This window comes from Aspergillus clavatus, genomic scaffold, assembly GCF_000002715.2.
Source record: "Aspergillus clavatus NRRL 1 1099423829792 genomic scaffold, whole genome shotgun sequence".
NCBI classification, from domain to species: Eukaryota; Fungi; Ascomycota; class Eurotiomycetes; order Eurotiales; family Aspergillaceae; genus Aspergillus; species Aspergillus clavatus.
The window spans coordinates 283948-296447 of record NW_001517107.1 but is presented as its reverse complement, the minus strand read 5'-3'; the positions used below and the strand labels follow the sequence as shown (position 1 = coordinate 296447).

General features: G+C 56.1%; 3 protein-coding genes across 3 annotated transcripts; 1 reads left to right on the top strand and 2 right to left on the bottom strand.

The window, feature by feature from the left end:
* Positions 1–27: 27 nt before the first annotated feature.
* On the bottom strand, positions 28–1008 carry ACLA_043450 (monooxygenase sphC; the record flags this gene model as incomplete). Its single annotated transcript, XM_001275051.1, has 1 exon — positions 28–1008. One exon carries the CDS (start codon positions 1006–1008, stop codon positions 28–30), a length of 981 nt encoding a protein of 326 aa, XP_001275052.1.
* Positions 1009–1479: 471 nt separating this feature from the next.
* Positions 1480–9146, bottom strand: ACLA_043440 (reducing polyketide synthase sphB; the record flags this gene model as incomplete). The annotated part of the gene is made up of 4 exons (XM_001275050.1): positions 1480–3291; positions 3346–3639; positions 3704–8447; positions 8509–9146. 4 exons carry the CDS (start codon positions 9144–9146, stop codon positions 1480–1482), a joined length of 7488 nt encoding a protein of 2495 aa, XP_001275051.1.
* A 359-nt stretch (positions 9147–9505) lies between these two features.
* Positions 9506–11031, top strand: ACLA_043430 (aminoacyl transferase sphA; the record flags this gene model as incomplete). The annotated part of the gene is made up of 3 exons (XM_001275049.1): positions 9506–10352; positions 10413–10555; positions 10600–11031. 3 exons carry the CDS (start codon positions 9506–9508, stop codon positions 11029–11031), a joined length of 1422 nt encoding a protein of 473 aa, XP_001275050.1.
* Between the last annotated feature and the right edge of the window lie 1469 nt (positions 11032–12500).

Genomic DNA, 12500 nt, shown 5'->3' with positions numbered 1-12500 from the left:
CAGAACAACCACCACCCATTCTACATTTCAGGACTTATCATAATCAATCGTATCCCACTGCTTCGGCTGGTTCAGCACATCCTGCAAATCCTCCATCGCGCCCTGCAGATCATCCAACCCCAAATGCAACGCCAACTCGATATAATCCTTCGTCCACAACCCCGGCGAGCCCCGAGGATACTGCGACCGAAAGCCCACAAACCGCTGCGCGCGCTTCGACAGCGTGCGCACCGTCTCCAGCGTGATGATAAACGGATGCGCCTCCGACGGTGTCAGGAAACTCGGAATCACCGTCAACTGGATACACCGCCGCTCCGTCTCGGTGGTATTCTCGCCCATCGCATGGATCACCTTCCCACCGATGAGCAGACAGTCGCCCGTGTCCATGACGGCGGGGATGGTCTGCGCCATGTTCCCGCGCTGGTCGAAGGCCCACTTGTTGCTCCCCGGGATGAGCCGCGTGGCGCCGTTCTCCGCCGTGAAGGGCGTAAACGCGAAGAGGAAGTTGATCTGCGGCTCTGTGCCCTCGGGGCCGAGCTGTGCGTAGGGCGGGTAGGATGTGAGGTCGCGGTGGAGGACCTGGGCGGGCTGCGGGCCGCCGGCGTGGAGGGTCGTGGCCGCGGAGAGCCAGTAGTCGCCGTTGTGGCCGCCTTCGGAGAAGCAGCGCTTGCAGATGGCGTGGATGAAGTCGTTATCAAGGATACGGGCGCGGAATGTCGCGCTGTGGTTGATGAGGTCGCCGGCGCGTTTGGTCTTGGGGCCGTGAAAGGCCGCGAGGTCGGGGTGTGGGACGCGGGAGCCGCGTTGGACGGAGTCAAGGCGGGAGGCGAGCTCGACGGTGATTTGCGATGCTTCGGCTGGTGTGAGGATGTTTTTGAGGATGATGCCGCCGCTTTCCTTCCAGTGGGCGAAGACTTCGTCGAGGGGAGTGTCGGCGGTCACTTCGGCCAGCTTGGTGAGGCCGTTAGGCACGGCGACCTGGGGGGTGTCGGTTGGAATGCGCCACATGGTTTTGGAAAGGAAATACACTGGGATGGATGAATTTTTTGTACAGAGGTTTTGTATCGAATAGCTTTGTAGATTGAAGCCTTCATGAGGTTTTCTCTGCAAGGGCTTTTGTGCAGCAACCTGCGTCGTCAGATCGGGTCCCGTCCTGCGCTGCCCCCGGGCTTGCGGATTCCGGTCGCCTGTGTTCGTTCGATGCTGAAGCATAGAGCGATGTAAGGTCAATTTGTTAGACGAAACATGGAAGTGAAGATGGGAAATATATGTGATGCTAACAGCACAAATGAGAATTCTAGTGGTCAAGTGCCCGGATATCCAAGAGAGATAGATATATAGTTGCACTAGGGTAGATCTGTCACAGTAACATGAATGAATAGATACTCAAACAATAGATTATAGACATAGGAGAGAGAAGAAACTCTCAATCGCATCGTTACAGAATAATCGCCAGTAAATAGCCCCGTAATCGAAAGACTAGCTCTCGTTCTGCTCCGTCGCAATCCGGTAAACCTCATTTGCGGCATACTGGCCCAGAATATCCAAGGACCCAATACTCATCATCTCCAGCATGGGAAGATCAAAGGCAAAGACCTGCTTGATCCAAGCACGTAATTCCAGCGCTACCAACGAATCCAGGCCGAGATCGAGCAGCGGCCAACTGGTGTTCAGCTCCTCCTGCGGCTTGAGCAGCAGATCGAACAGCTTCTTACCGATTTCCACCGCGAAGAGCTTCGATGCCTCAACCGACTTGAGCATCGACGGATCCGCTCTGGCGCTGCTCAGGTATGACTTGAGGACATCCGTTGAAGCTGCAGTGGCGGCAACAGTGGAGTTGTTGTGATACGACGCCATGCGGCGGTCCTTCTTCCAGATCACGTAGTTGCTGGGATCGTGCAGCGGGATGAGCAAGGCGAGGCCGACGAGGAAGGTGTTTTTGTGCACGAAATATGAAGCGTTCTTGGATGTGGTCGCGAGGGCTTCCTCGACGGCTGGGTTGGGCTTGTTGTGCACCAGCATCGAGATCGCCATCGCATCGATGACCTCTTGCTCCAGCACGGGCTTGAAGCCGCTCCGCGACATCTTACCCATCATTCCCTGGTGCTCTGAGATCCAGCCGACGTCCTCGACGGCGCCCATGTCTACCACCGAGGCAGCCAGACCCAGGCCGTTCCGGTATTGGGCGAACGCATCCAGGAAGCTGTTCCCGCTGGCATAGTTGGCTTGGCCCGCCTGTCCGACGATACCGGACACCGAGCTGAACATCACGAAAAAGTCGAGATCCACGCCCGCGGACACAGACGCATTGTGCAGGTTCCATGTTCCTTGCACCTTGGGTGCCGTCGACGCCGTCCACTCGTCAAAGCTCATTCGCGTGTAGTTCTCGTTGGCTACCACCATCGACATTTGGACGATACCTTTGAGTGGGTACATGCCCGCGGCAATGGCCCGCTCTACGTCCTCGAGCTTGGTGGTATCACCGGCCACAAGCGTGACGGCGCAGCCCATGCTGTGCAGCTCTTCGACAAAGGCGTCGTCCTTTGACGTCAGACCGGCACTGCGGGATAGATAGATCAGCTCGCGGGCCCCGTGGTCGACCATCCAAGTGGATACGGCGCGGCCAATTCCACCGAGCCCACCGACCATGAGGTACGACGCGGCAGAGTCAAACGAAACAGTGAGGGATCTCTTGGTAGTGTCGAGTGCGAGCTCGGCTTCACCATCAGCACGCTTGAACGAAACGCCAACTCGGCCGATGTGTTGGCCCTTCTCCATGAACCGGAATGCATCCTGCGTCTGAGCAGCGGGGAAGATGGTAGTCGGCAGCGGCGAGATATGACCCTTGTCGTAGAAATCCAGGATGGAGAAGATCAGCGCACGCGCGACGTGGATCCTCTTCCAGAGACCGTCGATGTCGACGCAGCAGTAGTTGCGGTTCGCCAGGAAGGGCTTCATATCCAGTTTGCCGTCCCCGATCAGATCGCGTTTGCCGATCTCAAGCAATGTGCCGAACTCGGCGACACAGCTCCACGTAGCGTGCAGCAACTCGCCAGACAGGGAGTTGAGGATGAAGTCCATTCCACGGCCATTTGTTTCGCGCATGACCCCGTCCACGAAGGACTTGTCGCGGGAGTTGAAGAGTCGGTTCCGTGGAATACCGTAATTCTCTACGAGATATTTGACCTTCTCCTCGCTGCCTACTGTAGCATAGACCTCGGCCTCCAGCATCTGGGCAACCTGGATGGCTGCCAGACCGACACCACCACATGCACTGTGGATCAGGACAGACTAAATGCCGTTGTATCAGTGAGCGCTTAGCCAGTGTAGGATACGATCACTTACATGTCCTTTAGTGACGCGTCCCACGTTCACCATCGAGTGAATCGACGTAAAGTACGGGATGAGCATCGTGCCCGCCTGGTCAAAGGTGAGGCGGTCGGGGATACGCACGCAGACAGCAGCCAGCGTGGTCGTGTAAGTCGAAAAGGCGTCTTTCCTGCAGAAGCAGACCACCCGATCACCGACCTGGAGGTCGTCGGGGCTGACGTCTGCTCCGACGCGGGTGACAATGCCCGCCGCTTCGATACCGAAGAGACGCACGGGGAGTTCGACAATGCCGAGAGCGACGAGGATATCCTAGAACATTTGTTAGTGAACGCCAAATATCATCCGCGAAAAGGAAACGCATGGCTTGACGTACTCTAAAGTTCAGCCCGGCAGAGTGCACTTGCACCTCCACTTCATCCGCGTCGAGATCCTTTCGTGCATGACGCGCGTAGTGCAGACTGTTCACCCGGCCTGGGGTACGAACATTCAGCGTGGCTATCTCGTTGGAGTCCTCCGCGACAAGAAGCTCATCGGCGAGGACGAAGGGGTGGAAGCGTGCGACTTGCACGCGGTCATTGAAAATAGCCCATTCGAAGTCCGGGTTGAGCTCCTCGTCTCCCTGGCGGGTCTGGAACTTTCCAAGTACCTGAATGAGCTGGCCGATGGACTTGGGGTCGACGAAAGAATCAACTTGGCAAGTACCCAACTCAGCGAGCTGCTCGGTGCGGACGGTTCTGGCGAAGCCGAGCACCTGCGCATACCGGGGATCGTGGCAGCCGATGTCGATGAGATGTGTGGCCCAGAGCATGCCTGCGTCGCGCTCCTGGAGTCCGAGGAGGAAGGCCTTGAAAGACAGGTAGCGGGCCTCGTCGAGCTCGTGAAAGAACGGCTTCTCGACGTCCAGTAGTGACAGCACGTCTTGGCCAGCTGGGGCGACATCGTGTAGTTGGCATTTTGTGACTTTGTAGCCCTGGCTTTCTAGCTGGCTCACAATTTGAGCTACAGCAGGTCCATCTTCCTCGAGCAGGACTGTGATCTCCTTCGCGGGCGGTTCCTGGACTTGGTGAACGATCATGGTAGTCGTGATCTGATGGGGGGCTTCTGCATCCGAAGCCACAGCCTCGACGCCGCCAAAGCCAGCAGCAACAATCTTTTCTTCCCAAGCCTCCGTGCTCAGATACGCCGAATCGCTTACCCCATCGGCAGAGCCGGACCACCAACTTGGAAGCACGCCGAGTATATACGGGAGCCACCTGGATGACGGGCACAGCTCCTGCAGAAGCAATCTCCCATCGGGGCGGAGAAGCTTCCTCACATTTGCTAAGCTCTGCTGGACGTCCTCGGCGTCCTGCAGAGCATTCACAGCAATGATCAGATCGTACGTGACACCTTCCTCGAATCCCTGGTCAAACGGATCCTGACTGATATCCAGGCTGGCAAACTCCATGTTCGGGAAGAGCTTCTCCTGGGATGTAGCCACCACGTATCCAGGAGCAGTCAGCGTGTACTTGGCGCAGAGCACCTCTCCATCAGGTCGAGTCAACTCCGCAAGAATCTCTCTGTGCAAAGATCCGCCTTTGCCCGTTCCGATCTCCAGAATGCGGATGTTCGGTTTCGAGTGGCTCAGATTGCGAAGGAACTCGCTCCGGTCAAGCTGCCCTGCAAAGCTGTAGACTTGGGCCAGCGCGCCCTCTGGGAGAATACTCTCTAGACCCTCGCCGGAGAGGATGGGGTCCATCTTTGTGCAGATTTGATGCAGGGCATTGGCGACCGGTGCGGCTGCCGTGCCTGCCAGCTCGTTTATAATCCTGTCGATGCGAGCGGAGATTGCCTCGTGGTCAAGGCCTGTCCATGTCGACGGCAGCCTGAAGGCAATCGAGTCGATTTGAGCGCCGACCCAGGCGATGTATTTCTGCAGATGCGGGTGGATCGAATTGCTGGGCGATTCGGATAAGCGGTGCTGGGACAAGAGCAGGTAGATATCTCCGAGCTCCTCCAGCAGGCGCAAGTAGTCGGCACGGCCGCTCGGCTGGGAAAGCAGCTCCTGGACGCTCAAGAAGTCAATGTCAGGTCTCCATTCACATCTTGAGGCGGCGTGAGAGTCAGGAGTGTCTGTAAGGCCGGCGCCGTCGGCAAGTGACATGCGGATGCCAGTGGCTTCCACGACTGTTGTGCCACCGGACGTACAGCGGCCGTTTCCAACAACTGAGAAGTTGCTTGACAGCTTGGCGGAAACACTAGTCGTCAGGTCTGATCCGCACCGAAAGACAGTGATTTTGTCAATGCTCGTTGGGAGCCAGGTCTTGGTTTTGCGCCCGTAGCCATTGACCGCTGCGGCGCCCAGGATTTGCAGGGTTCCGTCAAGGACGGTAGGGTGGATATAGTAGTTGGCTTCATCGCCCTGGCGTCCGTTGGCCACCTTGCCCACAGCCCGTTGATCGGCCGTCGACGTCGACATCGTCTCAAGAGTCTGGAACGAACCTCCCAGATTGAGACCTCCCTTGCCCATCTTCTCATACCACTTCCTCACATTCAGCTTGCGTGGCAGGGCCTCTGGATCCTGCGCCTGCTCAGGCGCCGATGACTGCGCACAGACTTCTCCCGTACAGTGCTTCGTCCAGTTCCGCCCATTGTACGCCGAGACGGAAAACTCCCACCACGCGCTGTTCAGCGAGTTTGTCAGCCGGTGCGGCCGGAAACTGGCCATCATCTCCGTCGGCTTGCCCTCGCTGAGCACCAGCGCCGTGCTGACAATGATGTTCCTCACGCTGAACCCCTCTTCGACGCCAGTCAGCTGTCTCACAGCCTCGCCGGCAAGGGCAATGTATCCGCAGAACGGAAAGACAATGTTCTCGCCGACTTTGTGGTCGCGGATCCATGGCGCGTTGGTGACGTGGAACAAGTTCCGCCAGACAGGCTCGCTGTCGCTGCTCTCGGCCACGCGCGCACCGAGCAGATCGTGGTGTGGAGCCTTGCGGTTGCGCCATTCCTTGCTGAGGCGGGACTCGTACCAGTAGCTACCTTCGTGGTTCCAGGGGTAGCGCGGCAGGTCTGACAGACAGGAGCCCGTGGGGAAAAGTGCCTCGAGGTCCACGTTGACGTTGAGTGAGTGCAGGGCGCCAATAGCGGAGAGAAAGGATGTGGTGCAGTCCTGGTTGCGCACCATGGCGGCTACGTACGGTGCAGGCGACGCAGCCTGCGTGAAGATCTGGCGCAATGGTCCAGCGAGAGCGCCATGGGGACCGACCTCCAGGAAGACGGCGTTCTTTCCAACGTCGTGCTTCAGAATAGCTGTGATGGCCTCGCGGAACCGTACCGGGGACTCCAGGTTGTCTTGCCAGTACTTTGATCCGATGGTTTGCTCCGCACTCAGGAGACCTCCGGTCACACTGGAGAAGAAGAGCGCCGACGGTGCCCTACCAATAACCTCCTCGCCAATCAAGGCCTGGTAATCGTCTCCAATCTCCTTCATGTGGTATGAATGGTAGGCCTTGTCGACCTGGAGGAGTCTGGCCAGCATCTGTGGCTGTTCGTCTTTGATAGCCGCAACGACCGATTTCACGGCGTCAATATCGCCAGAGATCGTGACGCTCTTGGGCGAGTTGTCACAGGCAATCGCGACGTTCGGGGCGAGGTACTTCTCAGTCTCTGTCCAGCCCATTCCGATCGCTGCCATGGTCCCTACCCTCTTCTGTCTGCTTGTCACGGCTCCGCGGTGGTGGGCAGCGGTGATAGCCTCACCAGCTGTCAGTGCACCGGCGGCGTAGGCAGCAGCTATCTCACCACTGGAATGGCCCACAACAGCCTCTGGGACGATACCCGCAGCCTTGAGAGTGTCAACCAGTGCGATCTGAATCGCAGTGCAGAGCGGCTGGGAGTACTCAGCCTGAGACAGGCGGCTCCTCTTGGCAGGCTTCTTTAGTTCCTCTTCGATTGAATACTGGGGCTTCTCGCCTGCAATGGTCTGCAGGTGCTGGTCGAGGGCCCGGATGGTGGATCTGAACACTTGGTTGGACCGCAGCAGCTCCCGCCCCATCTGGGGCCATTGTGCGCCCTGACCGGTAAAGACCATCACGATGCTGGGCGGTTTCGCTGACTTCGAGTTTACCGGTTGGGAGAGATTTTCGATCACCCCGCTGTTGACAATTGCGAATGCTCGGTGGGGTAGATGCTCTCTTCTACGCGCCAGGGTATAGGCGAGATCACTCACTTTGTCCGGGTTCTGCTCGATCCACGCCTTGTAGTCGTCGACCAGCCGTGTGATAGACTTGGAGGAGTTGGCTGTGAATAATAGCAGCTGTGGTGTCTCAGGAGTTTCATGAAATGCAGCCGGGACGTTATAGGTAGCGGCCGATTCCAGGATGACATGGGCGTTTGCACCACCAATACCAAACGAATTGACACTGACCCGCTCTAGTCTGTCCTTGGGCCAAGGCAGTGCCTCAGTAGGCACCGTAAGCTTACCGTCCTCGAACGGAATGTTGGGATTAGGGCTGGTGAATTTGATGTTTGGCGGGATAACGCGATGTTGTAGGGCTTTCACCATCTTCAGCAGCGATACCAGGCCAGACGCAGCCTCGGTATGTCCGAGATTGGGCTTGATGGATCCAATATACACGCCCTTCTCACCAAACACCCGAGCCACTGCTCTTGTCTCGATGGGATCACCCGTCGGCGTGCCGGTGCCGTGGCATTCAACCATAGCGGTCTCCCCAAAGTCGGTGATGCCTCCGAGCTCGTACGCCCTCCGCATCAGCGCTTCCTGTACATCTGTGCTGGGTTGAGACAGCGTGGGTGTCTTTCCATCTGCGTTGTGCGATGTGGCTCTCACCACAGCCTTGATCGGGTTGCCGTCTCTCAGGGCATCGGCCAGAGGCTTGATGAAAATTGCGGTAACTGCCTCGCCGCGGGCATACCCGTTGGCATCGGCGGAGAAGGTCTTACACGACCCATCACTTGACAGCACACCTTGTTCCTGCATTGCCATTGACATGCCGGGAGCGAGGATCAAGTTGACTCCGCCTACCAGCGCCGATTCACAGTCGCCTCTGCTGATGGCAGCGCAGGCTTCGTTCAGAGCCACCAGGGCTGAAGAACAAGCAGTGCGGATTGTCATGCTGTTGATTTGTCAGTACTGATATCATAAAGCATCTGTCGCTCCGCGAAATAAGATCATACCTCGGTCCTTGCAGATCGAACTCATATGATAGACGATTAGCAACGACGAAATCCCCCGAGCCGGATATCCGATGAATACCCCATGGCTGGGTCTCCTTCCCCAGCATCTCTAACCAATCCTCTCCAAAATTGCCAATATATGTGCCAATCGTCTTGCCTCTCCAGTTCGTCACGCCGGCGTCCTCAAACGCCTCACGTGCTACCTCCAGCATCAGTCGTTGCTGAGGGTCTGCTCGCTCCACCTCAGTTCGCGTCATGGTGAAGAATGACATATCGAGGGCGCCGACGTCGACGCTCTCGTCGAGGAAGTACCCATACTCTGTCGAGACGGTGCCGGGTTTCTTTGTGTCTGAGTAGTAGGAGTCGATGTTATACCGAGACTCGGGGACACGGCATCGTCCGTCTTTCTTCGCCAGGAGGAAGTCCCAGAGTTCATCAGGTGTCGTCAAGCCGCCGGGGAGACGACAGGCCATTCCGCAGATGGCGATGGGGATTTGGCCGGTATAATGCACCTCATGGTTGACGCCGTTGGTGCCGTTCGTATGTACACCGTTGGTAGTATGTCCATTGGTATTCGAATCCATTTGCACCGCATGGCCGTTCAGGCCGTTGGTGTCTTCAAGAGTTATCATAGTCATTTGTTGTTGATCAGAGATGAAAGATGCTTGTTTTCATTGCAACATGCCGGATTTGTCCTTGCATTTGACTTCGCAATGACATCCAACAAAACCATTGCCGATACCTTGCATGTCCCCCCCAAGCTGGGTTCCGCATCGGCCATGCGCCTCCCCGTGTCCGCAGCCCGGAACCCGTGTTGGCGGATAGCCTCATCTCGGGCCGGAACGCCGATGCGAGCAAAGTAATGCTTAAATCAGTCCAAATACGAAGTACCGCTGGATGGAGTTGCTATTCCTGAACATCGTTTCCCACTGTTCTCTCTGTTTTCACCACCGCCTTGCCCGTCACCGTCGAAGATCACCCCTCCAACCTCGCCAACATGACAGTCACGAACGGCAAGATCGTCTCGGAGATGGTCTCCTGGATCAAGAGCCAGAAGCCCGTCGCACCCCGCATGAAAGACGCCCCTACCTTCTACCGAAACCTCGAAGAGGCCCTAGACGTCCGCCGGTCGACGCAGTCGATGCTCACCCGCGGACAAAACACTTGGAAGACCGGCGACGCGATCGACTTCTGCTCCAACGACCTCCTCTCCCTCGGCCTCACGGGCGAGCTACGCACGGAGTTCCTAGCCGAGCTGGGCCGGCATCCAGACTTCGCGCTGCACTCGGGCGGCTCGCGCGTGATGGGCGGGAACTACGATTACATCGAAGAGGTGGAGCAGGAGATCGCGGACTTTCTGGGCGCGGAGACGGCGCTGATGTTCAACTCCGGGTCGAACGGGAATATCGCCATCTACACGGCGATCCCGCGGCCGGGGGACGCGATCGTGTATGATGAGCTGGTGCATTTTAGCACGCATACGGGCATGGCGTCGTCGTTGGCCACGACCAAGGTTGTCTTCCGGCATAATGACCTCGATTCGTTCCGCGAGGCCATGTCGTCGACCATGGACTCGCAGCCAATGCTGCAGGATGGGTCACGGTCGATCCTTGTCTCGGTTGAGTCGGTGTATAGTATGGATGGGGATGTGTGTCCTCTGGTGGAGATGCTGGAGATCGCACGGGAGATTTGTCCCAAGGGGAACTTTGCGTTCATTGCGGATGAGGCGCATGCGACTGGTATTGTAGGTGAGAGGGGTGTTGGTCTGGTCAAGCATCTGGGCCTGGAGAAGGAGATTGCTATTCGGTTGAATACGTGCGGCAAGGCCTTGGCCTGTACCGGATGTAAGGAAATGACCTGCAAGACCCATTGCTCTACTGCCATGACTGACACAACATGCACAGCTGTTGTTCTTGGAAACGCTACTGTCCGAAACATGATGCTGAACTTTGCCGGGTCCCTGGTCAACACCACTGCGCCGTCCTTCCCATCGGTTGCCGTCATTCGAGCAGCCTATAACCTGATGCGAACTGGTGCCACTCAGAAGGTGTGTCTCCAAGCCCTCCCACTGTCAATACTAACAAAACCCAGGCCCAGGACAACATTCAGCATCTTGTCAAGTATTTCTACAAATCCATCACCTCCGATCCCCTATGGGAAACAGCCAATGACATGGGTCTGCTATCCATCCCAGTGGCCGAGGACTACGATCCCGAGACCCAGGACTTCGTCACCCACATTGTGCCCATCTGGACAAGGCAAAAGTACAACTGGTGGCTGTTTTTCCATTTACAGCTGGCGAAGATCGCAGTAGTGCCCATTGACTACCCACAGGTCCCCAAGGGCAAATCCCGCGTTAGAGTGATGATCCATGCAGGTAACACGGAGGAAGAGGTGGATTACTTGGTAGCGACTATCTTTGGCTTTGTGAAAGAGATGATCGATATCGAGGAGGGAACTGAGAAAGGGAAGATACCCAAAGCCGCGCAGGAGATCTACGCGCTGATGGCTGCGCATGCGTGAGCGGTAAATATCTTGGGATACGAATCAAGAGACCGGCGATAGACATATTATTACGAACTATTTCTCCCACAATATACCAAAGTATAGTACCCAAACAAAGCGTATCTTTGGAAACATCCTTCTCCTCGAAACACAGACAATCTTCACTGTTTTTCGCTTTTCTTGCAGCCTATGCTCTTCTCTAAGCACCACCCAAGCGAGGCTACAGATTGAAACGGAATGCCAGCGCCATCAAAGAGATAACCACCCTAGCATGACTCGGCTGCGGGGGCGCAGCGACGAGGCTGAGGCTATCACTTTGTTTTCTGCATCATCTGGTGCATGTTTAGAGCAGCCACCTGCAATGGCTTCACAAAGATATTAGACCAGACAAACTGCTATACTTCGCCAAGGAGGGCAGTCGGGACTATGATATGACACGGCCATGGCTAGCAGGCTTTTTCTACTCGCGATCGTTTGGTGCTTACTTATGTCTCGACCGATTTACAGAGGTGAGAATTCACAGACTTATATCTCGCACCTGTCTACAAGCAATCGGCAGGACGCCGAGCACGGTATCAAAGTGGTACGACATCTACAGTCTGGGCCTGGTAGTGGTACTCTTCGAGATAGGGCTCTGGGACCGACTGAAAAAAGTGGTTTCGGTTACGAGCGAAGACTGTCATCTGCATGAACAAGACGTCGGGGTCCATCGTCCCTGGATACCAGCACAGACAGGCTGCAAATTTGATGCTGCACATCAGTTTACCAAGGACAATCTACTGGACGATTTCAGCCCAGAAAAGTACAGAGTGGTGGTGGAGAAGTGTCTAGCCGGGCTGCTTCCATCTACCCCAACAGCTGATAGCTTCAACAAGATCGCTGGGTGAAGGGACTGGGATGACAGCTTTGATGAAGTCGACGAGGTGGAACAGAAGCTTACACTGGAGGCTATAGAAGAGCTTGAGAATCTCCTGTCAGAGGTGGGAATCTGATATATATCAGGGGATGTTGAATGTTCAGTGAACAGTGCCAGGATCCCGGCCTGATCTAATGACACCAAGATCCTGATTGATTTGTCCTCTCTAGGTGCTCATATATCAAGTCCTGGTAGTAAAACCTCAAAGTGTGATACAAAGATGCCCACTGCAGGTGTCCTCCTCTGAGATGCATTGCAGAAGATTCCCCTCTCAGATTTCGGAGAGAAGCTTTTCCCCTCCCATAATGCGTAGCTAGCTGAAGCTCTGAACGCAAAACTGCAATTCAAGCGGCGATTTCCCTGCGAGAAAGGCATTTCCGAGGAATTCAGGCTATATTCTTCTGGTGGAATCCGAATCCGGACGGAAGGATACCTGGAATAGCACTTGTATCTGCTGCCAGTGTTCGCAGCCTGGTGACATTGGAATGCAGGTTCTTGTACTCTGCTTCGTGCTTCTCTCTTTGGTTTATTACGCCAAACTATGTTATTTGAGTTGCCTCCAGGGCAGAAT